Source organism: Haliaeetus albicilla, chromosome 9, assembly GCF_947461875.1.
Source record: "Haliaeetus albicilla chromosome 9, bHalAlb1.1, whole genome shotgun sequence".
Lineage (NCBI taxonomy): Eukaryota > Metazoa > Chordata > Aves > Accipitriformes > Accipitridae > Haliaeetus > Haliaeetus albicilla.
In genome coordinates, this window is record NC_091491.1 from 26,747,470 (window position 1) to 26,775,160 (window position 27,691).

At 39.1% G+C, this 27,691-nt stretch overlaps 1 protein-coding gene across 1 annotated transcript; it reads right to left on the reverse strand.

The window, feature by feature from the left end:
• Positions 1-27,589, reverse strand: PCOLCE2 (procollagen C-endopeptidase enhancer 2). Its single transcript, XM_069792248.1, has 9 exons — positions 27,280-27,589; positions 26,208-26,316; positions 18,066-18,321; positions 16,227-16,351; positions 13,013-13,149; positions 8,172-8,326; positions 4,368-4,451; positions 2,192-2,359; positions 1-564 (listed from the first exon to the last, which is right to left on the reverse strand). Exons 1-9 carry the CDS (start codon positions 27,399-27,401, stop codon positions 434-436), a joined length of 1,287 nt encoding a protein of 428 aa, XP_069648349.1. The 5' UTR covers positions 27,402-27,589; the 3' UTR covers positions 1-433.
• Positions 27,590-27,691: the final 102 nt, after the last annotated feature.

Below are 27,691 nucleotides of genomic sequence, written 5' to 3' on the forward strand. Positions count from 1 at the left end.
TATGAATTAATCTTAAAATATTTTATTAAGCACAGATAATAATGCAGAAATCCATGTAATAAAACAACTTTAGAGAAAAAGCTAAGTTAAAATGAGTTATTATAAATATTGCACTTAGAATTCTTATTTTACATACACAACTCCTTAAAAAATTGGACAGTTATAAATTAACAGCTTCCAAGTAATTGGAATTTGGTATGTTTGAGACCAGATGGTTGTGCTGCAAATCTTCGGCTTTAAGACTTCGGAGGATCTGTTCTTGTCTTGTACATGTAATGGATACCACTTTGTGCCAGGGTGTGCTTAGGTGGATGGGGGGGGAGAAAGGGTGAGCATGGTCTTAGTGTTGACAGTCAGTTGTATTTTCATGACTTATACTAAGTGAAAATTAATTTTCAAGAGAGATGATAGAATGCAGCTGCAGAGTTTAGTTTTAACATGTTTTATTTTTCAAGGCATTTAGGATCTTTGAGTTCTTAGTCTTAAAACTCATGACAAAGCTGTTGGGAAAGACTTTGCCTCTGCCCTCTTCTTCTACCTGGCCCATGATGATGTAGTTTAAACCTACAAAGGAGAGCATGAGATTACAAGACAGAAATCCTATAAGATTTGGTAAGTATAGTTCTTTATCTGCGGTCTCTACTCATTTGCACTGTTACCAATGCCTTCAAAAGTTTTTTTCTTTCTACTTAAAGCATATACTTCCTTACCCATCTTTGCCATGCTTTTTTACACAATAAAGTACAGTTATGTAAAAATCAAGTAGATATATAGCTAAGTATCTACTACATAATTAAATGCATAATTAGATGCTTATTAAATGTAGACTGTCAGATGAGTCTGAAACACATTAGAAGTGCAGTCTAAACACTGGACAACTTAGCTACTAACACCCAAAGTGGAATGTGTCTCATTCATTTTGAATATTTTCTCATTTCCTCAGCGTGTAGGATAATGCACTTAAGTCTTTTCATTCCCTTTTCCTCCCCCAAAGACATAAACATTTTCTAGATATATAGAGAGGCATTCAGGCAAGCAAGGTGACTTAATGTGTGATGAGCCCTGGCTTTGGAGAAATGAGATGGATTTGTGTATTTTTATGGCTTAGAAGGGTTAGAGGTTTATAAGACCTTAGGCTGGAAGGAGTGGTATTATAGGGGTATGAGCAGAAAAGTTTAGATATTATGTAACGGCTACTAAATAATTCATGGAGATTTAGGACAAGAAACAGAAGTGTGTGCTTTGGACCCAGAGTCTGCCTAAAAGGAGACAATGTGTTCCACCAAGGATATTATTATGTCTTCCAGACATGTCTGATTTCCAGAGAACTAAAGGTAAAAGCAAAAGCTTGTTTCTGACAAAGATTTTTCACTTTTAGTACTACCCACTTTGAATTAATATGCTTAAATATCAGTAGTATCCTGAATGTTATCGGGAGTTTTGATGCTTATTAAATTATTTTGACTGCTTCCTGCTATGGTTCCATTTATGTTCTCCTGTTCTACCTGTTTACTCAGGAGGCAGAGGAAAACTGTTTTGTTTTTTACTTAGTTACTCCAGTGAAAAATAGTCTCAGTATTTCTTACAATGCCATACAGGTACCCCTTGTTACATGTAACTGGAAATTATCTTGGCTGATCTCTGTATAATACTGTTTAAGATAGCTATAGAAATACTGTCTGTTTGCAGATACAGTGGGCTTAATACTACTAGTATTTCTACAGTAAAGATGTAAATATATACAGGAGAGAAGTAACAGGGAAACATGTTGATTTTTGCCATTTGCTGTGACGTACTGCTCTTCTACGTGTAGCATGCTGTTGTTTTTCCTTTCTAAATAACTGTATGAAAACTAGCTCCAAAATAGATACATGTAAAAACAAAATCTAACTGAGCTTCATTTGAGAGAACCTAATCAGATTTTACTTTTTATCATGTGGGTTTAAAAAAAAAAAAAAGTTTTTTAACTTCTTTGATCTACATGAGCGTAATCCTTTTTAATTAAAACTGAAAAATGCAATATAAACCTGGATAACTAGTTATTTTTATGTTAAATTGATTATAATATTAGTTGCTGATTATAGTAACAGTTACTGTAATTTTACTGATTTTTGTGGTTGTATTTCAAATAGCAGTTTTCAAAACTGTTGTCTTTTATAAACACACAAAGTGGTTACTTTTGTGTACTTACCTCTTCTGATGAGAGGACACTGCTTACATACAACAATAATCCTGGCACTCATACTCTTGCCAGCTTGTTGAATTGCTAAATTTCCCTCCTTGTATACATTAATGATTGATACTGTTGCATGCAGACTGCCAGCCCGCGTTATTGCTGTGATTACAGTTCCCGTTATTACTAGAAGAAAAGACATTTGATACATTTTTATTACTTTTTAGACATACATTTTGAGGCATTGTAAAAACTGATTAAGTATATTAGTCCATAATAAGGAAACAAACAATACCAGAAACAGTTACTAAAAATGTGGGTATCACCTGTAATAGATAACTCACTACTGATAAATTTTGGTGGCACCAAATACAAAACTGTTCCTAGAACATATCAGTCTCTTGCAAGCTCAGTTCTAGGTTTTGATAGTTTCAATTAAAAGTACAATTTGATACTACTTTTAATGACTAATTTTAAAACAGTGGAAAAGTTGAATTGAAAATGTTCTAGCCAAAACTGAATTCCCAGCTCTCTGACACTTTCAAATGAGTAGCAGGGAATAGTTAATGCCTGAGGAGCTAGATTTTGATCTGTCTGAGGCCTGACGCTGACAGGAATTTGCCACTTTCAGTTAAATTTAGACTACAGATTAGACCATCATATCTCCCAAAGACCTCTCAGATACCATTTTTTTTTCCTAGGATGATTAGATTAATTTGTAGGCCATCTTTATTTATCAAAAGGGAATGGTAAATGGTATTAACAATTTTTTTTCTCAGATCACCTTTTGTAAATAAGCTATGCTATCCTAGGATCAACCAGATCTTCAGTTATCAAGTAGGTGCAGCCAGATTTATTTTACACATCTGCATAATCCACATTTTGGGTTAGGTGTTTGTGTATTTGCGCATTATCTTCCTTTAATCCAGAGCTTTTCATTAAATAGGAATGTTCAAGTTCAAGCAAAAAAGAACTGTGGATGTTAAAATGCTGGGTATTGCAGTTATATTTCTAGAAACAATAAAAATGAAATGCACGATGAAAGAGAAATAGCTATTTTCTAAATTCATAAAGTCAGCAAGTTAAATCATATTTTACAAACAGCACACTTTCTGTTCTTACCTTAGGATACACTTGCATTCACAGTAGCATATAAAATATTCTTACTCTTACTCCTGCCATGGAAAAGACTGAAAAGTTTCAAGTATTTGACAAAAGGTGAGAGAGGAGAATGTGATTTACTACCCTGATGCTAAAGGAAAAAGAACAAGTTTTATATAGTGTCATTTACTGTGAACCACAAGAGCTGAGGTATGGTCAGTAAGAGGAGACCTTTGGGGTTTTCTTCCTACCTGCTTCTTTTGGTCTTGGGCCAGCCTATACTGGTTGCAAATTAAAACAGGCTGGTGGTCAAGAGTGGTAAGGGGTCATGCTGCAGTGGCTCCATTCTGCTTTAGGGTACAGCCACAGCCCTCAACTGTTTTTTCTAGCAAAATGATGCAAAGCTGCCCCCAGGTTCCTGAAACAGCAGATTTCCTCAAATCACATGGGATTAGCTATAGAGTTAGATTAAAACAAACAAACAAAAGGGGAGGGGGGGAAGTTGTCCCATCAAATTTTTAGGCATGTTATAGGGGATTAAAAATGCTTCCAGGATTAATATGGGAAAATACTCTGAGACATAACTGAATAAATCAGCAGTGATAATGCCATCCAGATATACAGCGGACGTCATTTTTCCTGAGTGATTTGTGTCCTTGTACAGAAAGCAGTGCTTGTAAACTTCCATGCCTTCTAATTTCTTTTAAAAATATTTTGGAAGTCTATAAACTGAATTGTGGAATAGTCAGCAGGTACAGCATAAAATGTGTATTGGCTGGTTACAGACAAATGAGATGACACTACAGTAATTGAATCAATACTTTCCTGTAGGAGGTTGTCTTACATTGTCATTTGCTTTTCAGATTGAGAAAGTGTGTTTGTTTCAGACATATGTGCAGTGCCTATTTCGCAATATCTCCAAGAATGTATTGAGTGAAACACCGATACTAATGTCAGATACACACATAAGATAGTGTAAAAATATAGTCTGTATGTTAATGATAACTCAGAACTACATCTGGTAAAATTCCTATGAGTCTAAACACACGGTGCCAAGTGAATAATTAAAAATAAACAAACTTTGCTTGCTTACCGAAGTTGCTTGAACAATAATTGCTTTCGAGAGTCCCACTCCTCTTACACTTTTGCTGGCACAGGGCAACTGTAGGTTTCACAACTTTTTGAAGAGCAATAAGTAAATTGAAATTGAAATGAGGTATTTGATGCAAATGCAAAGCAGTATGTTTAAAATAAGAAGAAAGATTAGTAATCCTGATGAATGCAGTGATCTGGTATTGCAAGGGATGAACACCACAGTAACAATACTCCTTTTCTCTGCCATTACCTCCAGTCATCACCTTTTCACATGTGTCTCAGCTACATATCTGTTCTAGTGACCTCATAGAATGGGATGTTACAGAAAATTTACATTTGTTTGCAGTGTGATCTTAAGTATGTAACTTATTTAGTGTTGTTGGCTGTTGCCATACAGCCTTAGCAGTAGACTTAAAGTATCATAACATTACAGTAACACTTCAGAGGGAGGGGGTGGCCTTTTATCTGAAATTACTGTACTGTGATAGAAGAGATCAGAGTTCAAATTCCTGACTTTTTTTCTAAATTTTTCACATAGCTTCCTGACATGTAGTACTGTGTATTTTTTACTGATGACATTTTGAAACACAACGTAATGTTTGAAGTATCTAATATTTGGGATTGACATTTCCTTTCTGAAGTTGAATGCTTTGTTTATAAACAAGTTAATTTTTTTCCTCCTTGGGTGAATATTAATAGTCTCTATTAATAGTTTACTCAGCTAACCCTTTCTGTAATGTGTAGGGATGCAGTATTTTTAAGGCTTTTATGTCCTTCTCAAATTTGTTTGGAATTGGTCAATGGTGTCATAATTATGGGAAACATAGAGCTGAGATGGACAGATTAAAAAAAAAAAAAACCCTACGTAACCCTAATTTCCAAGAAAAACTAAATCAGTTATGATGAATATCTTTGTGGTTTTTTTAATTTCTTTAGAGTGGAGAGTTTTGCAGAAGTTCTGTTCAGACTATACTTCCTGAAAAAGAACTTCTGACTAATTTTCCAATCAGTAATTTATCCTTGTACTTTTTTTTAATTGAATGAATTGATTCTTTCTATAATTTTCCAAGTTTCTGAGATTCAACTGAATGGTATTAAAATTACTTTGTCTTCAGTGTTACACCCATGACTGTTAGAAGATCTGCATACTCATTGTTTTGCCTTTCAAATCCAAAGTTTAAAAATTGGACCCCATATTTTTTGTTGATTTTGGGTTCGTTGTTCTTTTTTTTTTTTTTTTCCTTCTCCAGTCTTCTCATGATCGGTATTCAGTGAGACTCTTTAGAAAGTTAAATGCCTTCCACAAGGAGAAGTGTTCTGAAGAGCAAGTTACTGTGTCTATGGAGGCATATCTATTCATATTCTACATGATGTAGCCTCAGCCCTGCAGTCAGATCTACACGGTGATGGGAGTGAAGCTCCCACTGCCATCACTTCTATTGCTTGATGTGTCTGCAGAGTTCTTTCCTACCAGTGTGCATTTCTAAAAATATTTTTAATTATATGCTGAGTTGCTTTTTATAAAGTGACTTCTGTGTAGAACACAATGTCGAAATAATACACTATATTCAGCTCCTAGAACTTTAAACTAAATGATAAGTTTTCAAATTATTGTTTCAAATTACAGTTAGCGCTTGGCAGAGTGCCATGCCACTTAATTAGTTTTCCTGTCTCACAGTGTCAGTTGCTAGGTCAGGCGAGTACCTCCTATCTCAATGCTACATGCAGTACAAGAAAAACTAAGAATTTAATGTTCCTTGAGTCTTTCAATTCAGTGTCTGTAGTAGGAAGATAAGAAATGTAGCAGGTAGATGAGTCACAGGTGCATGCCAGTATGGTAGCTGCCAAAAATTTATTGAGGTGCTCTGATTTTTCTAAATTTAAAATGGGGATTATGCATTACAAAATACTCTTGTTTGGTCCTCCCAGTGTTTTTTTCTAGTGCTAACACTTTTGAGTTTTACTTTTGAGTTTAGTAAATTTTGGTTGGTGACTTACTTCACTGTGATTTGTCAGTAGAGGCTGCCTATTGCTTGTACAGACAATTAATGTATTTTAGCAAAATATGAGTTGGAGAAGAACTGAATTAAAAGTTTAGTTGCCTACCATTTTGCATGTACCCATATGGACAGACAAATGTATGACTTGATCCAATGAAATAAGAAAATCTATTACTTAATCATATGTATTGGATTAATCTTCATTACTTTTATTAATGTATTGTACAGCATTTATTTATTTCCTCAAGTACTAATATTTTTTTGTAAGATAGAGACTGAGGTAATTCTTGAAAGTGCCTACTAAAGTTAAGCATTTTATTAATGTCTGGGGTTCTGTGCAAGTTTGAACAGGTCTGATTTGCAGGATAATAAGCGAAGTCTATTTGAACTGGACACTTCTGAATGCAAATGACTGATCAGAAATTAACTAAACTGTAGAGGTTTGGTGTGCTTTGGTTTGTTTTTAAGATCAGAAATGCCTACACCATGCATAACTTATCAGACACTGAAAGGACTTCTTGTTTCTGTCTGCCTGACAAGTCCTTTTGAACACCTTTCCTCTGTTGTCCTCTCTCAGATTACTTTACATTGTTTTTATTTTCTAACACTGATGTTGTCATAAAAATTGATTTGGAATTCATTAGTAAAGTACACCTCTTTTGCCTGTGCACACACAAACAGCTCACAGAGCAAAACGCAATGGCGAAACCCTGAACACAAATGTAGTGTGAGATACCTGACAGCCTGGATTAGTTGAGACCAAATGTTTGAACTAACAACTTTGTTAAGAAGTGCTTTATGGTGAAGAACAACTGAATTATTTATTACTAGAGTAGCAGTCACATCAGAATGATTTCCAGGTCACTGTGATTTCATTTTTATAATGTTTATTTTCATCTATTTTAAATACCTTTCATTATCAGTGTTTAAGCACCACAGCTTCTTGGCCTCCTGCTGACAGGCCATTGCTGTCCTGACTTTTGATGCATTTTAAGTACAAATCAGGTTATGTGTTGCAAAAACATCATAAATAATTTGGTTTTCTGCTATAACTGTATCTTAAATATCTCGCATTCAGATTATAGAAATTGTAAGAATTTATCCCTTCAGTATCTCAGTAATGAGGTAGTTTTGGCAATACCTTCAGAGAAATCCTCCTCTGATCTTTCATATATGCTGTCTAGTCTTAAATATAAAAGGAAACTTATTTTTAGTGTGACATATTTCTTTATAAGTTCCAATCCCTGGTTTTTTTTTAAATAAAAAGAATTCTAAGAGAATGTCATATTGACAGGATGTTGACAGAATCTGAAGAGGGGTCAGGTGGCTTCCATACCAATTTTGCTTGACCTTAATAACTATATGAAGAAAAATATGGTCAGATTTGTACATATTAACTTGTTTAGAAGAAAGAGCTCCTTTAAATAAAACTATTTCCTGAAATATTTAGAACTACTTATACAAAATAACTTTGCTTATCCATTCTTCTATGGCATTTGCTAGCTAACTGTCAAAAACTGAGAAGAGACAGGAAAATTCTCTCAGCTGGAGCGAGTTACTGTACACTGAACTCTAGCCTGGGTAGATTTCCTTTTAATAATGTTAAGTAGATTCTTCCTTGAATATATTAAGATACTCCTTTGAGTATATTAATTTTAATTCATTCCTTCAACATTTGAAATACTAACAAATCATAAAACTGTCATTTTTAATATATTTTCTATTACATTTTCCCATAACCTTCTCCTCATCCTGGAATAATTTGTTTTTCTAAGAAATAAAATAAAGCCAGTAAAACTTACTTGAGGTAGCAGGGACTGTTGTGGTAGTAGGCAGAACTGTAGTTGTGGGTAACTTTTTTGGCCTAAATTTATAATGGCCAATAAAACCATCAGCTGTTAAGCTTAAATCAGACAAAAACTGAATAAGCAACTCATTTCTCTCAGACAGAATAGGCCTGAAATAGAAGGAAAAAAAAAATTCCGTTGTTTTGAATGTCAAAGCCAAAAAGCATTAATAGCATTCTTCTTACAAAAAAAAAAAGAAAGAGCGCTTCACTTCAATTATTGGTCTGAATGCAGTATCTGCACCCAGACTAATACTGAAATACATGTTTCTTTGCTGGCGTATAGGACACTGGTGTTCTGAGTGTGAAACTCATTCTGATGAATCATCTAAACCTCTGATTCCTGAAGGTTATGTCAATATGAGTATCTTTAAATTCTTCTGTGTGACTTCATTGCAGACTTCACTTCCATGGAATGGAAGGGGCTAGATTAACACAGTGGGAAAATATATTGAATAAATCCTCAGTATGTAGCAGAGGTAAGTAAATGTTTGGGGTTTTTTTAAATTTGTTTTTGTTTAATGAAGAACATATTACACATTTGGAAGGCCTTAAGAAATGAATTCAGTGTTGGATTCTGTAATTTTTTGACAAAAACACTAAAAATAAAATGTTTTGGGTTATTATTTCTGTGGGGTCAGTTTTTGTCAATGATTGGATTTTTCATTACCAAGGCCTTGAAGAGCTAATGGAGTTATTTTCCTAGGATTTGAAATGTCATGAAGAAGCACTGTTCAGTGTATTAGTTTTCAGTTCATAAACCGCATAGTACCTTCTGCGACACTAACTGCCTCTGGTTGTGGATGTAGTGCGATGAGACTTCATTCAAGACTGTTAGAGAAAATTGTATAGAATGCAAATCTAGCCAAAGCAGCACTTCTCATTCTTTTGAGCTTTCCACAGTCCTTGTCTCAATATTAATCATTAGTAACACAGATTTTTCAAGCAAAAACACAGGTTTTGGAAAGAGGAAAAAAAATAAATATAGGGTCAAAAGAATCTTGTTTGGGAGAGAGGAAAATAGAAAGTGGGTTTAAGATGTAGCTTTACTAAAATGACTGTTGTTTCTTCCCAGCAAGTCTGACAGAGTTCATGAGCAGGAGTTTTTCAAAACATTTAATCAGGCCTTTGAAGTAAAAACTTCTGAACATCTCCCAGTTCTTTGGCAGGTGTTTCAGAAGTCAGTTTACTCTGATGGCTGAGTCCGACATAACCAAAAGTAAGTGCCTGGTTATCTGGAATTCTGTAGGTTTACAGATGCCGCTGTAGTTGCACAGATTACACTTTTCTTGCTGCAGTATGACACAGGCTGTGGATGTAGGAGGGCACTGATTATCAGCTGCCTGAGAGCTTTGTTCTGCTTCCTGAACACCAGGACTACAGCACCAAATCTGAAAAATCTGACCTAGTCTGTGTATCTTGTCTGTTTAAAAAAGGCTTTTTGTCTGAGAGGCAGGGAGGGGTAATTATTTCTCCTAATAAATTGTGATTATTATGTATACCATTCATTTATGTTTCACAGTAATTGTATTTAGGAATCAGGTATGTAGTTACACTGTATGCTTGCTGGTCTGCAGTTGGATCTGAATTCATCTCTGCAACCACCAAATGAGTTCAAGGTATCCACTTTACTCATACTTCTGATGTATACTGTTTCTGTTACAGAATGCCATGTTACATTATCTGTGTCTGCTGGTTAATGAGTTCCACCTTGCATAATTACTGTGTCAGAAACGCAACTAATATTCTATAGAAGCCCTGCTTCACAATTCAGTTAACATACTGTGATTTCTGGTTCTTTTACAACACTGGTCTTGTCCTTACTGTTTTTCTGAACCCAGCAGATAAATTATGATGAGAGTTCTGCAGACCTACTGGAAAATCCCCAAGAGCCACACTTTCCCCCTTTCACTGGATATAGAACCTGCCTATATACAACTTTGCAAGGGAAAGTGACTGTGTTCAAGCTCTATATTGGATTTCTGGTTAGGAAGCAATGCTATCCTAAAATTGGCTTTCAGGACACTTCTAACATTCTGTAACAGGAAATCTCATCTCTAAGCTATGTGGCCTGGCTCTGAGCCCAGTATTCTGCCCTTATTTGCCTGTTGCACAAAGTCCATACTAAAATGTCTATATTTTGAAGCCCACTAGGGTCTGGCAGACCAGTTTACAGCTTTGACATGCTGTGGAGATAAAATGCCAAGCCACAGTTGAGAGGTGGTTTAGGAAGCTACACCTGGTTGCCTCTCAGGGCTAACTGGCACTTCTTCCTTTTGCACTGCCCTGTCAGCCAAGACCAGATCCTGACAGTGCAAAACATACTTGCACAGCTGGGCTAGGTTTTAGCTGGAAGGAGACGGTTAAGTCCCAGGGACTGGAGGCCACCAGCCTCATCTGTAAGGGGTATTGTTCACTGCTGCCTTTTGAGAACCAAGGGAAGGACAAGATCTTATGGAGTTCAGTTCTTACCTCCGTTGGAAAAGGCCTGAAATGTCACAACTTGCATATAGACTGAATCAAACTAGACTGCAATCATGCTTCTGGCTTAAACTCTGTTCAGTTATGAAGCAAGTCCATTTGCTCCAGCGCTTTGGGTCTGACTTGTGCACAACAAAACACCCATGGCAGGAACTGAAGGTATTTGTACAGAACATCAGTAGTTAAGTGTTTCTTATATGAGATTCTGTTAGGTTTGGGTTGTTTGGGTTTTTTCCCAGTATCTTGAAGGTAAATACCTTACTGTTCTGCAGCAACAGTTGAGTTGTAAGGGATGGATCTGATAAGTCACAAGGAGGTTCTCATGCTATGCTCATCAATGGAATACCTGTCTACCTGGTGACAAAGTATTAAGTAACATAAGGTCTGTCATCTGCTGGTTGCTTTTTTTTATTCTGCCTAAAGAAAAAGGAGTGTTTGCAATAGAATTCCTTTTGGGAGGGTGTTTTTACTTCAGATGATGGTGATTTGTTATTGAATATATACAGATGCTTACAACATTCAGGTCAAACATATCACCCATTTGGAGACCCATTCAGTCCACCTGCAGTCACTCCAAGTGCCACAGCACTGCAAGGCAACAATTCATCGTAGTTTCCAGGTAAAGCTCTAAGCTATAAAGTATGAAGTCACTTTGCTATGAATATGTGTGAGGCAAAAATGGAAAAATTCTGAATGTCATTTGGCAAAGAGGTGGAACTGAATGTCCAAGATTACTAACCTACCTCCTTCCTTTGAGGACTCAATACTAACTCTGCCTTGCAGAATCTCCCTCCATCTCAAAGCCTTTGGGTTGGAGACAATATGGAAAGATAGTTTACTTTTGCTAGTGAAGTTTTTTGTGAAAACAAGGAAGTGATTATGTGTATAACTACAGCTAGAATTTAGCCTCTTGCATCATTTTAGTGGCCTGAATGACCTAGCACTTAAAGAACAACTTCACCCATAAGACTTTCTGTTATCAGTATCTTTTTATAGAGAAGCTTTTTTAACTTTACTACAAGAAGGGGGCCTGAAAATAAATGGTTTTGTGTAGAAAGTTTCAAATTGAAAAAAAAAAAAAAAAGAAGGAAAAAAGAAACATGTAACTCAAGACCAAAAGCCTAAGGTGGCTGAAGGAAACTGAAGTTAATATATTTCAGGTGCAGCCCTACCCTACCCTTAATTAAATTCTTGCCAACTTTCTAATTTCCATGGGCCTAAGCTTACTCTATTTCTAGCACTGTCATGCTATTAATAGCATAGCTGCTGCATGGAGAAGAAAAATCTTTAAAAAGACTTTTTAAAACATCCTGCAGAATGTCTCCCTCCCCTCTTGTCTCCTGAGGGTATACTACGTAACCTGAAAAAACTCAAATCAAACAAAAACACAAAAAAACCTCACAGTAAATCTCAGTCTAGCAAGCTATGCTTAGAAGGACTGAGGCATGCACCTCCTCCCCCTGTACCACAATTAGTTGCCACTTCTAAGATGCAAGTCTAGTCACACACCTCCACGTATTCTTTTTTTTTTTAATAGCTTGTATTTTTTTAAACAAAATGAATCCTCTTCATCTTCTAAAGCTACTCAGCTTTAAGAAGCATCATGGAAGAGTAAGAATGGGAAAGGAGAGCTAAAAATTACTAGCCTCACCCAAAAACCTACACTTTGGGGGGAAATAATTATGATCCACTATTGCTAGACCTGATTATATCATCGCACTGCCATTGGCTGGGTTGGGAGTAGTTTTTGGGGGTGGGAGGCTTGGGGGGATGGGTTGGTTTTTGGGGCATAGGTCAGTTGGGGGTTGGGGGGGGTGTTGAGGGGGTTTGGGGGCAGAAATTTGATAGCAAAGCCTTCTGTACTACCCAGCACGCTCAGGAAAGCAGTCTGTGCCATGAGAGAACGTGCCCTGGCACAGATGGGAAGAGATGGTGAGCAGCGATGCAAGGAGCAGCCAGGGACCCAAACACACATACTAAGTGATGTTAGTGTTCAGCTACCATTAATATTGGTATTATACCAATATCAATAGCATTAGCATTAATATTGGTGTTATTAGACAGTGCTCTAATGAGGCCCGAGGGACAGGGCAGAACACACGTTGGAGCCAGGGCTAGTCAGGGATGGAGAGAGAAAAAGGAAAACCTAGGGAGAGACAAGATAGTAAGCAACTCCTGGAATTTCAACTGAAGGTACAAAAAGTCATTATTTAATTTAAAAAAGAATAAAAGCCTTTCAGAAGCCTAGTACAGAACTGTTAGCAAAATGACACACAGTGGTTGTGAAATTCTTCATAATTTAAGAAAGTTACTTACGCTGGTGGACTGTCTCCGCAGTACTTCCCAATTCTTTTAGCATCATTGATTTCCCCACCATTAAACACTGCAACATAGTCGTATCTGCAGTAGTTGTCTCTCTCCACATCAAACTTCTCGAACTTTAACTCTATTAGCTGCAGGGGAAGTGTAAATAACTCATTAAGGTTTTGATATGCAGAATTTTTTAGTGCTTCTTACAGTAAGTGACCTCTTCATATGAAGTACTAACTGATTTTTCTTTCCATAAAGGAAAAGTCCTTAATGCACTTAATAGTGCAGTAAAGTATTATAAATCCACGTGACTTCTCTCCAGTAAATAGTTCAACATATGACTCTAATCTTCTATAAAATATTTTGTTCTCAAATATATGCAAGTAACCTCTGATAAAGTTATTTTTTCTGAGTGAATGAAAACGAGATCATAGGTATTGGGTGTTGCTTTTAAAATAACTGTAACAAATCTAAACTACAGAAAAGGGGCTTTTAGTGTCATTGTATTGTTCAAGATACGCTAAAGAAAAAGTAAGGGCAAAGTTGGTAAGCGCCATTTCACAGACTTCATTAAGAGCAGGGTTTGAATCGCTGTGGTTGCCAGTGCTGTGTTTACTTGATGCAGAAATAAAAAAGTCAGAAACAAAAATATTGATAGAAAGAAAATTAGTAAATAGTAAGACTAAAACCAAGAGGAAGTAAGTAGTTAAAGGAATTGTGTTTCCATACACAATTTCCATAAATGTTGTGGCTTTACAAGTCATAAGTAAGAACTAGTATAACTCTGGTATTTCCAGTACTGATGCTATTATCTCCAATATGACCTGTATTTATGGACTTTTCTACTTAAGAAAGAAAAACAATGGACAAGAAAACAGAAATGGAATTCACTACTCTGAAACGAAGTCCTGTAATATGATTGTCAGCTGTGTGTAGCAAGGAAGGAAAATACAATAAAATGGCATGATTGAAACAGAGGTAATACAAGCACAACAGTATTTTAAAAAAATTAAATAAAGTAGCACAAATGAGGCTTGAGTGACAACGCTGAATTGTGTTGATTTGTAGATACGCAGGATTTGTCTTTAAAGGTCTATCTCAAACAAATATGATATTAAATTTTTTGAGACATTACAAAGAAAAAGGAGTCATTTGTACACTGCATACACTTTGATTTACTGACATAACAAAAATGATCTTGTTCTACATTCATAGTAATGATAGCCTGTTATCACCTGATGTCTTAGTTTTGCCTGGATGTGCTTTTGCACTATTCAGATGTGTAAGGTATCATTTTGTTTCCCATAAAGTATGAGTAACCTAGGGGGACTTGGTTTCAGAGATGAGTAACAGGCTTGTTTCAAAAACCTTGTTGTTGTGATGAAAAAATGCACTTTAAATGGAAGTACCTATCTGAATAATAAGCTTGTGATCAAAAAAGATTGTATAGAGAGTAGTAATGCAACTGGGAGCAGAAATGCTAATTCTTCCACAGCATGCAAAACAGCAGGCCATAATATCTACTTTACTATTGTTCATAAGTTCACTTTGCACTAATAAAGAAGTATTTCATGCTAGAATAGAAGCTCTTCACCATCATGAGAAGGTCCTCCATCTTCTGTAATAAATGAAGTAATCATTGGTTGATTTGTATTAGAAGCAAAAGAGTGCCTTGTTTTATTGCTCACATGCTTGTGAAAGGGAGGTAGGGACAACGGCACCTAAACTTTGGCAAATGGAAGAGTGAACAGCTTTTCATGTGCACTTGAAGAGAGATGCTTATTCACTACTTCCTCAGAAATGGCTTTTGTCACTGTCAAAATTTTGCCTCATTTGCATGCAAACAACCACTACTGTGTTACATGAAAAATATATATTCAGAAACTTGTAGATTCATGGCACAGGATCTTCTGAAGGCACAGGATATAATGCCCTTATTTTTATGCTTATATAGCCTTTCTTAAATCTTCTCTACAAGATTAGGAGAAGTTTCTTAGGCTTATCTAGAGATATTTGGAAAGAACCAAAGTAATCTGCAGTTTACAGATAAGGTTTTAAAAATCACTGCCTATCTATAGGATTGTTAAATGACCTGTATCTAGCAAGCAAGGAATGTGGATTAAAGAGGAGTACAGGAAGGACTAAGCTGACATACTGCTTCAGTTCAAGGGAGAAAATATCTTGGTAAATGGAAAAGTATGAAAGATCTGAAGAATATATTTATCTGGGGCAGCTTTTTTTATTTGGAGGATTATGGTCATGAGCAGAAGATTAAGAGGAAAGTTGTCTTTACATGTAGAGGAATTAAAAAAGCTGGACGTGGTTAAGAAAAGCAACCTCCCAGACATGCTTGGCGACCAAAACGTTCAATCGTTGTAGACTTCCTGCCAAGGTACAGAGCAGATGGCTCAGCAACAACCAGAAACTGTGAAGCTAGGATTGAGATTAGCCCTACAGTGTAGGGAACACACTTGTGTTTGCCATGTGTGGCAAATGGTGGCAAATGAGCCCTCTTGGTCTGCTGTCACATCTCTTCAGGTCTTAATGAAGTGGTAACATACACTCTGACAACATCTGGCTAATTAAGCAAGCACGTTATGAGATGGAGCCTTCAAAATATGAAATAAATAGAACTTTACGAAACGTACGTTGACAATCCCTATGCAGGACTCGTCTGAATATATTCCCTGTACTGTAAGCAGAATAAAATAATTTCTGCTTTTAATAAATTCAATCAGCTCTGCCTGGGTGCCTCAATAGCAAACTGCAGCAACAGCGAAAATGCTACAAATGTTGTTAGACTTAAACCTAGCATTTGTCATCATCATATTTGGTCCTGAGATGCTCACCTCCCCTCATTTAATTTGCATGACGTTTTGTTAAATTAACAAAATCATCGTCAAAAAGATCTGTTTTAAAAGTCTCACCAGCCACAGATGCTTTAAAAAGTTTAATTTAGGGGAGCGTTATCAGTGCCCAGAGGAGGACATACAATGTTGAGAAAGCGCAGGAGTCACCGGAGCGAGCCATGTAACACATGAGAGGAAGGCGGGTGTCGCTGGAGCGTAGGTGCGCCTGCACGTACCCAACTTTACGTTTCAGCCAGAGAGCAGTCTTACTGTTTCAGTGTAACGCAGGCAGCGTGTTGTGCGAGCAGGCTGCGGATGAGGTGTTAGTCCTTGCAGGCAATGGAAGCGGGGCCGCGATGGCAGCGCCTTACCTGGTTCTTCGGGGCAACGATGTGCCAGGAGCAGGTGACTCCCGCCGGGTAGTCTCGCTCCGGCCAGTTGGGCGTTTGGAAGGACCCCGACGGCTTCTCCAGTCGTCCCCCACAGTACTGATCCCCTGCAAGTACAGCGTACCGTGCTGACCAGAGCGCTACAGGGGTGCGGGTAACCCGTGTAATGGGCTTGTTTTAGTGCAGGGCCCTCGGTGAGGGAGACGCGGCCGGTCCCAGCCAGTTCCGACTGCCTCTGCCACGGCCCCACCACAGGAGGTGCCTGAGCCCTTCGGCCCAGCTGGTGGCACCTCTGGGAAAACATACTTAAAAAAGGGCGGGAAATGCCAGACGTAGACAAAGGGGGGGGTAAAAAAAAGAGTGAGAGATACTCCTGCAGACACTAGGGTCAGAGGAGGAGGAGCTGCAGGTGCTGGAGCAGCCATCCCCTCAGCCCGCGGGGGAGTTGTGCCGGGGCCGGTGGGCATTCCCAAAGGAAGTGCAGCCCGTGGAGACCCCATGACGGAGAGAGTTTTTCCCTCCATATCTCCTCCTCCCAGTCCCAAATTACAAGCTACATCAGGTATGTAATCCTTATTTATAATACGATCACGAACCTTCTTTATTAAATTAAATCTTACCACGGTGCAGTTGTTTAATGTATCTTTCAAGAAGTTATCAATACGGGGATATAACTGGAAGGACTAATAAATTATCACCTGCACTGCATCTGCCCAACAACCTCTCCAGTCCGGTATCATGCTGATAGCAAAAGCCTTGAAGAAGAGTCACTCAGCAGGGTGAGTGGTTACTCACCACCTCCCTGTAACCTCCCAGCCTCTCGCAGTTCACGGTCTTTCCAAGCACAAGGCAATGCCTTTATGTTTAATAAGACCTAACACGTTTTTCTTTCATAAGTTTTTCTATTTGTTTTTAAACCAATGTAGAAATTCACAATCCACAATGTTCTCTGGCACAGCACTCCACCACTTAACAGCTCACTGAGAAAAATCATGCTCTCCTTTCCTTTGCAGCCACTTGCTGATCTGGTTTTTGTATTAGAAGAGACAGTGACTGTGGTCCCCGTTCACTTTCTCCTTACTGGTCAAGAATTTAGAGCCCTCTCCTACACTCCCCTTGACCTCTTCTTTTCCAGCATGATAGACGTCCATGCTGTGCAGCTGCTCTTTGTGTAGAAGATGTTCCTTAACTCTATCATAGTTATTGTCTCTGCTTCTGATAGTTTTATCATATCCTGTTCTGAGATAGGAACATCAGAATGGCACACAGTATTCAAGATGTAGATGCATTGTGGATTTATAGTGGCGTAATTTGTTGTTGTTGTTGTTTGGTCTTTATTCCCTTTTCAAAAAATTGTTAAGTTTCTGTTTCTTTTTTTGATACCTATTGAGCACTGGATTGATGCGCAAGTATTGTTTTCATAAATTATCTATTTCAAACGTACGATCTCATTCCTAAGCAGTAATAGTCAATTTGGAGCCCGTTGTACTGTACATAAAGTTAGGATGTTTTCCCCTTATTTGCAACATTTATCTATATTGAATTTCATCTGCCATCTTATTGACTAGCCATTACTGTATTGCTACTACGTGCAGTTCTTCCACAACTCTTACAATAGTTAGCCCTCCTCTTTACTACTTTGATTAACTATGATGGCTAAAGAGTTATACTTAGCTACTTGCTAAGCAAGATAATTAATGAATACATTGAAAAGCACAATCCCTAATATCTCTGGCATCACATCTTTTTAAGCATTAATATGGCTCTCCATAGGGTTGTACAGTTGTATTTGTCTTCGACACATACATAATTGTTAATTACCTCTTTCATGTGGTTCTGCTGCAGAAAATTTCGCAATGAATCCGCTTCCAGCAGTATTTGCATCTGAAGTCATCTGCACCAACATTTTATTGCTGTTGGATACAAGGGCACCCGGTTTCACAGTACCGCAGAACCTGCCGATGCGTTGTCCATTGGCATGGCCGTTGTATATATCCACAAAATCATATCGGCACAAGTTGTCACTTTCTAGGTCTAAATATCTGAAAGAAAGAACCACCACTTTTCCTTCTGGGACCTGCAGAGAGAAAGGGAGGGAAGGAGGGAGAGATGTGTCTTGAAGTGTGACTGACACTACATACCTATCTGATCACACCATTTGCATGAGTATTTTCATATCCTTTACTTCTCACCAGGTAAGCTCTTTTTGTCTACTATGCTCCAGGCAGAGTGGTTTTTAAAATCATATTGGATCAATCATAAAAACAAAGCTCTGGCCACCTCTTGTTGCCATTATCTTCTTCCTGATCCACAGTATTGTCTAGCCAGGCTCATGTCGTTTATTATATACCATCACCAAGCAGTTCAGCTTGGCATGTTTCTCTTATTTTCTGCTGAAAGTATGCGATCAGCCATGCAGTTCCCTGTCACCAAGTAAGGTGAGGAGGATGAGATTAATATGGTTTAAAAAAAAAAAAAAAAAAAAAGGAACAAGCAATTTACAATTTTGAGCAAATGAAATGGTCTCTCTTATCTTGCTGATTTGTGTCATAAAGTTTTATAGTTTGAAGAATTTTTTTATTTACTGACACACAACTTAGATTTGTAAATAAAATGGGAAACTTCAGGGTTAATGCTGTACAACCCTAATATTTAGTTATTTATAATATTAATATGGGTACATTTAGCTTGAAGGCTGCAGTGAAAGAATTATATTTGGAAAGAATATGTAAAACTATAAATGGAGAGTTCAAAAGAATCATTAGTGGGTGTCCTCAATACAGAAAAGAGTTTTGATTTCTGAAACATCTGAGGAAAGATAAGACAGGGCAAATCTTCTTACACGTCTGCATCTGTAGACATTGCGAAAGAGGCAAGAGTACTGAGAAGGATGTAAATTAAGAGAGCATAATAGTTTACAAGGAGGAGAACATTTCCTGGGATAGAGCTGCAAGCTTTTAGGAGAATAAGCAGCATACTGAGAAGTGAAAACTATTCTAACAAAGCACTCAATGCTATGTAACAGGACAGGAAGAAGGGAAACAGTATTTTAAAGTATAGCGGGACCCTAGACAGGCAGAGTGTAATTATCTGCATTCAGTTCATAGCCCAGTAGAATGGTTACCTATTAAAATAATTGCAGCTGTTCTATTTTACTGAGACATTGCTATTATTTTCTGCTTTAAATATATCACACACACTTAATATATCTGCATTAAGTCCATATTTAAGAGTTCAAGAATTTTTTCCTTCCTTAAGAGTGACTCATTTTAAAACACCAGTTTGAGAGAGACTACAACTAAACTGTTCCTATATGAAATTGTCAAACAGTGTTTTGATGTTGTGAGTTTCAACAGTTAAAAATGCCTTGTTCAGGTATAGATAGAAATGCTATAGATGGAAGTGACTACTTAACCCACAGAAGATACGAATACAGGCAGTAGCTGTAGATGTAGTGAAAAATGTGCTGTAGATACGTTAAGATTACTCGTTCATGTGGCTGCTTTTATGTCCAGTGCTGATACTGATTCTGCAGCAGGAGAGACTTTTGCATGAGCTGTTTTCAGCTGCCCAGGGCCCACGTACACACTGGCTGGCCAGCCCCACTGCAGTTCCAGTTGTTTGTTTCAGAGTATTTTCCTTTAAGTTCAAAGTTATCTCAAAAATGCATTCAGTTCCCCTGGGCTGATGTACATCACTACTACTACTACTACATCAAAACCACAAAACTCATCTAATGTTACACAGAAATTCCAAAGCATGATGACTATGTTTTAGAAAACTTTAAAACCAGATGTTAGGTTTAAAACTCATACTACTGAAGTGAGCAAGCCCTATAGCTGGTATCAGAAAATAACCCACATGTATATGTAGTCAGCATAAGGCCAGTACAGACACATGGTCATATTGTAAGATATTCTGTGAAAGCAATATGACTCCTTGAATCACTGCTCTCATAACTAAATCTCTTACTATTGCAGTGACTTGTCTTCTAGTCTGAATCACTAAGAAGCATTAAGACATGGTCATTTTAACAGAAAAAGGGCTAAAAGGAATTTGGTATTCCTGTCAGAAGACCTGAATGTTATTTATGGTTATACTACAAACTCTATGTGACCGGACAAATCAGTCAAAAAATGCTGGCTGTAAAGTTAGCCAGATAAAGTCAGATTTAGGCAGTTAAAGCAGCCTTTTTTTTCCAGAAATATCTATGTAAAATAACATACGCTCTTTTGGGGTGGAACACTCATTATTCTTAGATTTGTGCAACAGGATCCAAATGAGGTGACCTTTAAAGGTTATCATGTTTTAGAACACAGTGAGCTGTTATGCCTGCAGTTAAGATTGTCCAACATTTTCCGCTACAGTGTCTTGCAGCTTTGCTACAACTTACCCATCTTTAATAAGTTTCCCCTTTTCCTTCCACTGTTTCTGAAAGTTGAGTAGAAGTTGCTCTACCATATTAGATTAAATAGTTTTGTCAGTGCTTTTGAGATTTTTCCCTACTTTCTCAGCTTGGAATTGCTTCTTTGAAGACACCTACTTCCTCCCAGAGTTTGAAGAAGGAAGTTGAAATGTGAGAGGTGGCTGGTTCTGGGGTAAGAAAAGGGGGTTTTTGCTGTCCTTGTAAGAAGTGCATTCAGATTTAGCCAAGTGGTTATCCCTCAGTAATGCTGATGGGTGCTCACTGACAGCTTTGTTCCACAAGCATATTGAACCAGCGCTGCTCTGCTCACACCAGCTTTAAGGTGCTCAGTCCTACCCCCAGGTATTCCGCTCTCTCGCGCTGCCCCAAGTGGGGCATGGGGATCCAGGACGTGGGACTGACCTGCACTCAAGAGGGAGAGAACTCTGGCAAAGCAGCCAAACTCTGAACTGCCAGCCAACCATTCACTCAAGTCTTGGGTTCTCTGTTTCGTGGTATAAGTAATTCTAGGCAGTGTTGTATGCTTCCTTCTCGCTCCACCACTGAGCATGTTATACTGTACTACATTACATTATCTAATTATATTTTGTTACAGTTTTTAATTTCTCTAGCTTCTGTTAGTTCAGTCTACTTGATCTTGGTCAAGACGGTTCCCCATAGATGTACTGAGTTTCTAAATTTTGTTTCATTTTTGTTTGTAAGAAAATGTGTAGGAAAAACTCAGCCACATGGTCACAAATGTTTAACAGGGAGCCTACTCCAGATTTTAGTTGTCAGAAAATCCTTGCTCACATTTAGCTGAATTTGGGGAGGTAAGTCATTTATGGAAATGTGTGAACTGGGGCCCTTAATCACAGTCACTACTTACTGCCATTACTTTATAAAATAATGTTATTGCTTATTAAAATAGTATTTGTCATTATTCACAAAAATAACAAATCTGTTCCAGCATGTTCGATCAATTAAAAGTTTGTGATCTGAGCAGATGACATTCAAGAGTGCAGAGGATGGTGGTTCCACATTCTGGCAGCAGCCGCTCCAGTTTGCAGCTACTCCCAAGGAATCCCACCCTAAACACAGGCATCTTTGCAAAACAATACTTTTCTTTCATTTCTACCATTTCCCTTTTTTAAATGTTGAAAAATAACGTGCTAAAATCTGCTAATGTTTATCCTAGAACATCTAAAATATTGCTCCATGAGAAACACAGGGGAGAAAGCAAAGGCCAGCATGACTCAGTATTGTTTACTTTGAGCCACATCCGAGCCTGATGCAGTAAGATGATGGGATACCTCAGAGGAATAATTGGAAGGAATTGCAGCTCTTTTTTTATTAAAAAAAAAAAAAAAAAAGAAAAAAAAAGAGGGAGGAGTCAAAAGAAGAATATGTGATGCTTCCCCTGCAGGGTGTGCCTTATTTTTCTGTTTTATCCATCCAGCTGGTATCTTTCAACGACAGAGGCACTTCAGCTTCTGTCTCTCCTTGTCACACTGAGGATGACTGACCCATACTTGCCCTCTGCTTCCCTTCTTATTTTTAACTCTATGAACTTCTTTAGGATCAGAAATTAGGACGCTAAACTCATGTGAAGGATGGCTTACTCCTATTGAAAGCTAAAGGAAAATAGCACTCCCTGAATTTTTAGGGGGAGCTTTTCTAGAGCGTAATTCTCTAAATTCATACATGTATATTATTAACTTCTTCAAAAGGGTGTGATTACTTTATATATACAACACCCCACAAAATAAGGTCTCTGGATTTTTTTGGTTATCATTCATTGCAGGTATTTCATATAATGTTAATCAAAGTTCACTTACATTTGAAGTAGTTAAGCTATTTTTCTGTTGTTGTTCTGACTGAACACAAAGCCCTCTTCATCATTGTGCCGCTCTCAGTTTCTGGGGAGGATTCCCAAACTGTCATACTTTTCAAAACTACTTGGTTTAGATTATTTGCTTTGAAAATAATCTTTTGGTGGGGAAAAACCCTTCAATGCCAACTTTCTGAGAAAATTTTTTGCCTTATTTTTAAACCTATATTGTATATGGGTTTAATATATTTTGGTATATGTTTAATACCAAAATGCTGATTTTATGTTTTGCCATAGCAGTCCTATGTAGACTTGAAAAATACATCAGCTACCTGCAAGCCAAACACATTATTTCTCTCTGCTGAGAATGAATGTGAAAGTTATTTGGAGTTACATCCTGGGAAGAACCACAGTTCCTGCCTAGTCGCTTGTTCCCTAGCTCCATTCTCTCCAGCCACAAAGGAACAATTTTTTTTAAAAATTCGTATTAGCTTGCTCTCCCTGACAAAGGCACTAGATCCTGTTCAGCTATTTCTTTTCTGGCAATACAACCATGCGTAAAGATCTGTTCTGTACTGGAAGGGCAGTTTCACAATGATATGGGAAAATGAATGCTTAAAACATAGAGAAAATGATTTAAAATATTTCACTCCCCCAGGGCAGATTCCTAACTCCTCTGATAAGTAAATTTTTCAAACCTTGCTTATTGTCAGCAAACCTGCTGGAACACAGCTCCTGAACCTATAAAAATATAACCTTACATAACTCTGACAGTCTTCAGTATTATTGTTGCACATAAAGTTGTTAGAGTTTTATGGGAACTACACAGTCTGCCAGAAAAACACAGGACAGCAGTCCAGATTCTTGGACTACGTGACACATTTATGTGAGGTGATGGCCAAGAAGGATTACAGAGTATTAAAAGTAAATGTATATGACATATTTTAGATAAAGCTATATACATTACTATAGGAAAGGAAATAGCTGTACAAATGACTTCTTAGCAAAGCCAGCTAAAAGCTGCTGGGTAGTCTGCCAAGGTTGTAATATAACGACAAGCATGTGCTGAACACTTCTTAGAGCTCTTAGAATAGAGAAGCTGTTTTCTTTAGCCAGCTGAAAAAGTCCCAGTCTCTTGAAATAACAGAACCATAATTGAGTTAGAGAGACTCTTCTAGCTTTAGCAAACCAGTTGGAAGGATTTCAGCTGATACCTGAATGCTACATTGCTTTATCTGTATTACCCATTTCTTCTAAAGAATGAATTAGCTGTCACTCTGCCTCTCTGTGGATTTCTTCTATAGATGATGGGATCCTGTAGTTGAGGAAACAACAGCTTCATGCTTATTGTGACCCAGATGCAAACTGAATCAATGTCTCCTCCAGTCTTGCAGACTTGTCAGATCCTGCATTAGGCAGAGTGTTTTCAGGAAGGTGTTCACAGCCCTTGGCTAAAACGGACAGGCAAAAAGTCTTAGTCACCTTCTAAGACCAGATGCTAAATGAGGAAGCTTAACAGTAACTACAGCATATTTCTTCATGGCAGTGTAACTGGCTTCCTTACTTGGGTGCTCTTGCAAGCTATTCTGAGCCTCAGCAGTATCTGGTGAAAGGGCTTTGTTGTTTAAATTCAGGCTAACCAGACCCTTGAGTGTACCACTTTCCCTCAGTTTGGTAAATCATCCTGTTTTTAAAGAGGGTGCAGTCTTAGCCTTGCAAGTTTTGTAGTCCTTGCCTTCCCTACATCCTTCCTGTGCATCCAAAAGACAGGGTGTTCTACACAGTTGACGGGGAAAAAAAAATCGGCTTGGCTTAGTGAACAACGCTGTCTAATAGGGGTTAAATGAGGTGGGGGCACAAGAAAGCCTGGACTGCTACAGTTGTGCAGCCCTTCTCTGGCTTTGGGTGAGCTACAGAGAACAAGTATGCAGCAGTTGAAGAGCAGGAGTAAATGGCAGCACAGCAGGAAAGTGGGAGTCAGGATGATCCAGGACAATCAGGAAATGCCAGAAGCCATCGAGTTCCCCCCATGGTCAGTAAAGCCCAAGTGCAGACACAGCTCTGCTACAGCTTTGTGGTAATGCTTCTCAAAATGTCCAGGCTAACCTGGATGCTCACATCTTGTTGGCAACAGCCACATTAAGTCTGCAATGAAACCACTTGGTATGGGCTTTTTAAATACAATCAATTGTTCTCTTCTCCCTCTACCCCCAATATATGATGAAGGGCAGATCCATGGGATGCTTCAGTAAATGCTTCTTCAGTGCTGCCTCCATTTGTCACCCAGATTTTTTGATGGTAAAAACTTTTTGCTGTTGTAATCAAAATTATTATTCCCCTGCAGATTCAATTTTCAACTTCTGAAGATCTAATACTGAGTTATATTGGTAAACTAACTTTGGAGTTTTTTTCCCTTTTATTTAAGGCATGTGTGTATGATTCCAAATGCAATTTGCGTTTGCTCTTCAGATTGTAAGGTGGGCCATGCTAATTGCTGTAATCTCAGCTCCGTGACAGCAGGAAGCAAGTTTATTTATGAGGATACGCTGTATTTCACATCATACTTATGATAAAGTCAGTCACAGATTAAAGGTAACCTCTAATGTGGCCTTAATAATAATGCAACATAAAGGTGCGGAAAGCAACTGTTGCGGCTTCACTGGTATCCTTCAGATAAAATTATTAAAATTACATCATTTGTTTGGTACGAGAGTCATTTTAACTGAACACTGTAAACAGATCAATGTCTCCTGCTTTGCATCAGCATCTCTATAGTCACAGGACACAATTATCCTCTGACATCCTATTCTACTGCCAACACCTAGCCTGTAACGCAGTCTTTGAACTGAAGTTGTGTTTAGCGATCCCATCAATGCACAGACTAATTTATTTTTTATGCTTTCTTATACTTCTTTCTTTCTGCAAAGCCCATATTCTGGGCCTGAATGTCAGAAGAGTTCTTAGTGAACTGTGCGTAAAAAATGGAGAGGAAATTTGGTGGGTAATTTTGGAGGGCTTAATTTGTGCAGATGTGAGGAAAAGTAATCATTCATTCAAATCCCCTTCTATAAGTCTGTGAATAAGGACACATCCAGCACTGCAGTGTTTAGTCCTAGTTGTTTAATGGCATTTGCTGTCCATGAATATGATGTCTCTGCCCTACAGTCTCATTTCAGCATCAAAATATCATACCACGTGCTTTCGCATGGTCATTTGTCAATGTAACACCACTTTCCTATTGCTTTGTCAGCTTGCCGTATGACATACCCCAGACATCCTGGCTGGCAGAACAGTGTTATTAGCACACTACAAGCAAACCTGCCTGAATTTTTTGGTTTTGTTTGAAACTTTTTCTGTGTCTTCTTGCCAACGAATTTTGCTTTTCATTATCTGTACCTCAAAGCTCTACTTTAATTTGTGTGATCTAACTAACTATTGCCTTCTGCAGTGACTGGAAAGGTAGATGTTTGCTTTCAAGTGGGTTAGTTTAAAACAATTAGAGGTGTACCTATGGAAGTCAATGAAAATTTGACATTAGGCAAGGTCAGTTCTATTTCAGCCAGTATTATCATATTACAGCAACCCTAAAAAGCTCCAGATAGTTGAGCTGCTCTGAGTTACCGAGTTCATTATTGCACTCATGGTATCCGATATAAAACACTGGCATTAACAACACATAGCTCTTCATTGTCTTCAGCACTGATTTTGTGATATTAAAAATTCTTACTGTGATTTTCCAAGTACATTTGCTGTTTGGAGGGTAGACTCCGGGAAATCCTTCACTCCCAATAAACCCTGACTCTCCAGATACAACTCCTCCACATGTAAATGTAGGCCTGAGAATAATAGGAAAAATAGTGCTTAATTTTTAAATAGATTTCATTTATTCTTTGTGTAGTAGTAAAGCGGCATGGACTGTCTTAAAAACACAGCTTAAACACTTAAAAACATTGCTAACTTTAAACATATGTTTCATTACTTACATAATTTCACTATGGGCATAGAATGTGCAATTTAACGCGCTGACTTTAGGTGTAGAGAAAATTAACTACTTGGACCATAATTCTGGGTTTACACAGACTGTTATCCTTCCCTCCTTTTTTAATTGGTAAGATGGAAGGTGTGGTGGTGTGAGACACCATTGCAAACCGCTATTATAATAAAAAAGATATTAGAAAGTCATTAGTAATGACTTTTTATAGTCTATAGAATAGTAGTTAAAATAGCACAGCAATAAAACCAGCTTTTAATTCCTTTCTTTTCCGCCCTGACATGCTCTGAATTCAGGTATTTTAATCGAGCAAGCCGCCTCGGAAGTTTTCCCTCCCCCACCACGCGTGCCGGTCCTGCCCCCCTAGCCTGGCGACGCATCAACCCTCCGTCCCGATTTTGCCGGTGCGAGGACGTTCGGGGCGAACGAGGTCGGGTCTCGGCCGCGGGGCGCGGGGAGCCCCGGCACACCCCTGCGCGGAGCCACGGCGTTCCCGCTGCGGACGAGAGGGTGAGCGAGCGCCCTGCCGAGCTTTGGGTAGCGGCACGTCGGGTCTGTCACAGCCTTACGTCGCACCGTCTTACACGGGACGCTGCACGGGGCTGCTCTCGCAGTGGCCCGTCCCCCTGGAAAAAAGCCCCTCTGCGCGCCCTCCCTTGAAGCGGTAGCGGGCAACGGAACCCCCGCGGGTGGTGCCCGGGGGCAGCGGAGGCGCCCGCGCACCCCACGGACGCGCGGTGGGCACCGCTCCGGCGGGGCGGGGCGGGGCGGGGGCGCGCGCAGCCGGGCGCGGGGAGACGCGCGGTACCTGTGCGGCGGGGCGGCGGGGCGCGCCGCCGCCACCAGCGGCGGCGGCAGCGGCAGCAGCAGCAGCAGCAGCAGCAGCGGCGGCGGCGGCGGCGGCGGCGGCCGCGGGGCGGCGGGCGGCATCTCCGGGCGGCAGCGGCAGCGGCGGCGGCTGGGGCAGGGCTGGGGCCGTGGAGCCGCTCCTCCGGCTGCCGCCTGCTCCTCCCGTGTGCGCCGGGGCCGGGGGAGGAGGGAAAGGCTTCCGCGGCCCTCCGCCCCCGGGGCAGGGCAGGGCAGGGCCGGGCCGGGCCGGGCCGGGCAGGGCCGCCCGCCTTCTCTCCCTCCCTCCGTGGGGCGCGGCGCTGCGCGGCCGCGGAGCCGCGGGCGCTGCCGGCTCCCCCTTTCCCCCGGGGGGGCCCTGGCCCGGGTGTGCC